Source organism: Bison bison, unplaced genomic scaffold, assembly GCF_000754665.1.
Source record: "Bison bison bison isolate TAMUID 2011002044 unplaced genomic scaffold, Bison_UMD1.0 scf7180017864302, whole genome shotgun sequence".
In the NCBI taxonomy this organism is placed as follows: domain Eukaryota; kingdom Metazoa; phylum Chordata; class Mammalia; order Artiodactyla; family Bovidae; genus Bison; species Bison bison.
The window spans coordinates 7,470,100-7,474,184 of record NW_011494874.1 but is presented as its reverse complement, the minus strand read 5'-3'; the positions used below and the strand labels follow the sequence as shown (position 1 = coordinate 7,474,184).

Here is a 4,085-nt window from a genome sequence, read left to right as displayed (position 1 = left end):
CTGCACTCAATATGCCAGCAAATTTGGAAAACTCAGCAGTGGTCACAGGACTGGAAAAGGTCAGTTTTCATTCCAATCCCAAAGAAAGGCAATGCCAAAGAATGCTCAAACTACCACACAATTGCACTCATCTCACACGCTAGTAAAGTAATGCTCAAAATTCTCCAAGCCAGGCTTCAGCAGTACGTGAACTGTGAACTTCCAGATGTTCAAGCTGGTTTTAGAAAAGGCAGAGGAACCAGAGATCAAATTGCCAACATCCGCTGGATCATCGAAAAAGCAAGAGAGTTCCAGAAAAACATCTATTTTTGCTTTATTGACTATGCCAAAGCCTTTGACTGTGTGGATCACAATAAACTGTGGAAAATTAGGTTTAAGAACCTGAAAACAATAACCTGAAAGACACATAATTAACTAACTAAAAAAATTCAAGTTTCCTGACTCTCCAGACTGTTCAGTATTGCTCCCTAAGAAAGAGGTACAGTTGTCTTTACAGTGACTTCTACAAGCTATGCAACATTATGGAAAAAACTCATCTCTTTTCATAAATATTATACAATTATAAACATGGACATTCTGTTCAAAATACACATAGGTGGATAGTTTTATATACACATAATTAAACATCTCCTTCAGCTAACATGGGGGCTTCCCTGGTGGCTCAGATGGTAAAGAATCTGCCTGCAATGCAGGAGACTCAAGTTTGATCCCTGGGTCAGGAAGATACCCTGGTGAAGGAAATGGTAACCCACTCCAGTACTCTTCCCTGGAGAATTTCATGGACAGAGAAGCCTGGCAACTATAGTTCATGGAGTTGCAAACAGTCGAATATGGCTGAGCAACTAACTTTCACTTTCAGCTAACACGCTTTCTTAATTTCTCCTTCTTTTAACTTTTTAATTTCATGATGAAAATGATTCTTTAAGAAACTCCTAGTTATCTGAACTAATGAACATTTTTCAAAGTGGGGGAAAGTTGAGCACAGGAGACAGTTTCAAACCCTGAGCTGCAGCAGATGGGCAAAGGTGGGCCTCAGGTGAACTCCAAGATATGCAGACAGAGGCACCAAATGCGGGTAAAAATGCTGACTCCAAGGCAGTGGGTAACCTGGTCACAGGACAGTCTATGTGAACCAGTCAGAGGGCCACAGCATAAAGAATGCCTCCAGGTTTACTTTATCTACAGAAAATAAAACAAATACTGACCTTAGCTCCAGGAAGTACTTCATTCTGTTTCAATGTGAGACTCAACTCCAGCCTACCATTGAGCCCTCCTATCTGCACTGGGTCAGAAGGTGCTACTTCTGGCAAGTTCCTTGTTAGTTGTGGGTGAGGTTCATAAACAATTTTTGGATTCCAGCTAGGTGACAGCTTTGGCTCTGTTTCCTACAGTAACGCAAGAAGAAAAAATGTAATTCCTTCCAATACTTTAGTGTAAGTAAACTGAGATGTAAAACACGACTGTTAATTTAAGAAGAATACAGTATTTACGTGACAACTATATTGTGACAATGGATAAACCAGTATTGCAGAACTAGCATAAAACATAGCACAGTAGCTTAATAAAGGCAAGTTATGGAAAAGTACTTTATGAAAAAAAGCACAGCATCTGTTCAAATTACATAATAAGAAAATTTAATATACATCCAATAATTAAGAAAATACGATTTGTGAAATAAAGTAAAAGACAAATTATGAGGTGATTGATTTATAAAAGGGCTCTCCAATCTAAGAAGGGATGAACACAGTTCTTTTTCCTTAATTATAAAATTCTTACAAGATATGACTTGTAACATAACATTTTCAACAATACATGCATCATGGAAGGTAAATGTGAATATTGCTTAGTTGCCTGTTTTTATTATAAAAAAGATATTAGATGTTAATATGCCATTTCTCCCTAGGACATAAAATCCAATGTTTCTCTATTAAATTAATACACAGCAAATGTATTTCTGGTAGAAATGGCATTAATTACAAATGTATTTTTTTTACAAATGTATTTTTAAATCTGAAATATATGTCCCCATTACTGAATATTTGTGTTAACTCTCAGATCACAAGGAAACCCATCAGTACACATCACACATCCTAGGAAATTTTAATAGTCCTCAAGTAAACCTTCTGAAAATCTGTGAATTCATTTTCTGGCTTCTCTGATTTGTTTTCCTTACCACTGGCACAGTTGAACACACTGGGGAGGATTTTGCAGACGCAGAAAACTCATCCCAGAAGAGAGACACTCCAGAGAGCTGAAGTAACTTGTGAGCAAAAGCTGTGGGTTGATGTACGTTAATTCCTGAGGACTCGTCAGCAGTTTCATCACAGTACATGGTTCTGAAAGTTAAAAACAAAAAGAGCATTTGCATAAAACTCTTAGGAAGACCTATTTGCAATTATAAGAAATAAACTGCCTTATGATCCAGCAATCCCACTGCTGGGCATACACACTGAGGAAACCAGAAGGGAAAGAGACACGTGTACCCCAATGTTCATCGCAGCACTGTTTATAATAGCCAGGACACGGAAGCAACCTAGATGTCCATCAGCAGATGAATGGATAAGAAAGCTGTGGTACATATACACAATGGAGTATTACTCAGCCATTAAAAAGAATACATCTGAATCAGTTCTAATGAGGTGGATGAAACTGGAGCCTATTATACAGAGTGAAGTAAGCCAGAAAGAAAAACACCAATACAGTATACTAACGCATATATATGGAATTTAGAAAAATGCTAACAATAACCCTGTGTACGAGACAGCAAAAGAGACACTGATGTATAGAACAGTCTTATGGACTCTATGGGAGAGGGAGAGGGTGGGAAGATTTGGGAGAATGGCATTGAAACATGTATAATATCATGTATGAAACGAGTTGCCAGTCCAGGTTCGATACACGATACTGGATGCTTGGGGCTAGTGCACTGGGACGACCCAGAAGGAGGGTATGGGGAGGGAGGAGGGAGGAGGGTTCAGGATGGGGAACACATGTATACCGGTGGCGGATTCATTTTGATATTTGGCAAAACTAATACAATTTGTAAAGTTTAAAAATAAAATAAAATAAAATAAAAGAAATACACACAGCTGCTGAAATTAAAGAAATTTTTCAAGTGTTAGCTCTTCTTAGAATATACCTATCACATATGTGTCAGCATTATCATGCTTTACTCTCGTAAATATTTTCATGAAGAAACATTAAATTAACCCCAAGAAGGTACTATTTTGAGGCTCCTAAATTTGGGGAAAAAATGAATAACTTCCTAAAGTTAGCTCCAAGGAAAATAATTCCTGTGCTCTCTCACAAACATCTCTTGAAACACTGAGACAGCACTTGACTCTAAACACGAGTGTGATGTGTCATTGCCTGAATTTCTGTAACTATTCTATGAGTCCTTACCACTCATCTTCAGCTTAAATTAAACTGTTGTTGTTGTTGTTCAGTAGCTAAGTAGTGCCTGATTCTTTGTGCAGCATATGCTGTGTGCCCTGCAGCATGCCAGGCTTCCCTGTCTTTCACCATCTCCCAGTTTGTTCAAACTCACATCCATTGAGTTGGTGGTGTCGTTCAACCACCTCATCCTCTGTCATCCCCTCCTCCACTTGCCCTCCATCTTCTTTTCAAATGAGTTGGCTCTTTGCATCAGGTAGCCAAAGTACTAGAGCTTCAGCATCAGTCCTTCCAAAGAACATTCAGGACCAATTTTCTTTATGATTGACTGGCTCGAACTCCATGCTGTCGAAGGGACTCTCGAGTCTTCTCCAGCACCACAATTTGAAAGCATAAATTCTTTAGCGCTCAGCATTCTTTATGATCCAACTCTCACAGACGTACATGACTACTGGAAAAACCATAGCTTTGACTAGACGGACCTTTGTCAGCAAAGTGATGTCTCTGTTTTTTAATATGCTGTCTAGGTTTGTCATTGGAGAAGGCAATGTCAACCCACTCCAGTACTCTTGCCTGGAAAATCCCATGGACGGAGGAGCCTAGTAGGCTGCAGTCCATGGGGTTGCTAAGAGTCAGACACAACTGAGCGACTTCACTTTCACTTTTCACTTTCATGCATTGGAGAAGGAAAT

General features: G+C 39.0%; 1 protein-coding gene across 1 annotated transcript in view; it reads right to left on the bottom strand.

Moving 5' to 3' along the window:
• ATG2B (autophagy related 2B) overlaps nt 1-4,085 on the bottom strand; it is an 80,387-nt gene that overhangs the window by 62,288 nt on the left and 14,014 nt on the right. Inside the window, exons 5-6 of the mRNA XM_010851396.1 lie at nt 2,174-2,336; nt 1,206-1,385 (exon numbers count right to left, since the gene is read on the bottom strand). Of these exons, the coding sequence (XP_010849698.1) occupies nt 1,206-1,385; nt 2,174-2,336 (343 nt within the window). The remainder of the gene's footprint in view (nt 1-1,205; nt 1,386-2,173; nt 2,337-4,085) is intronic.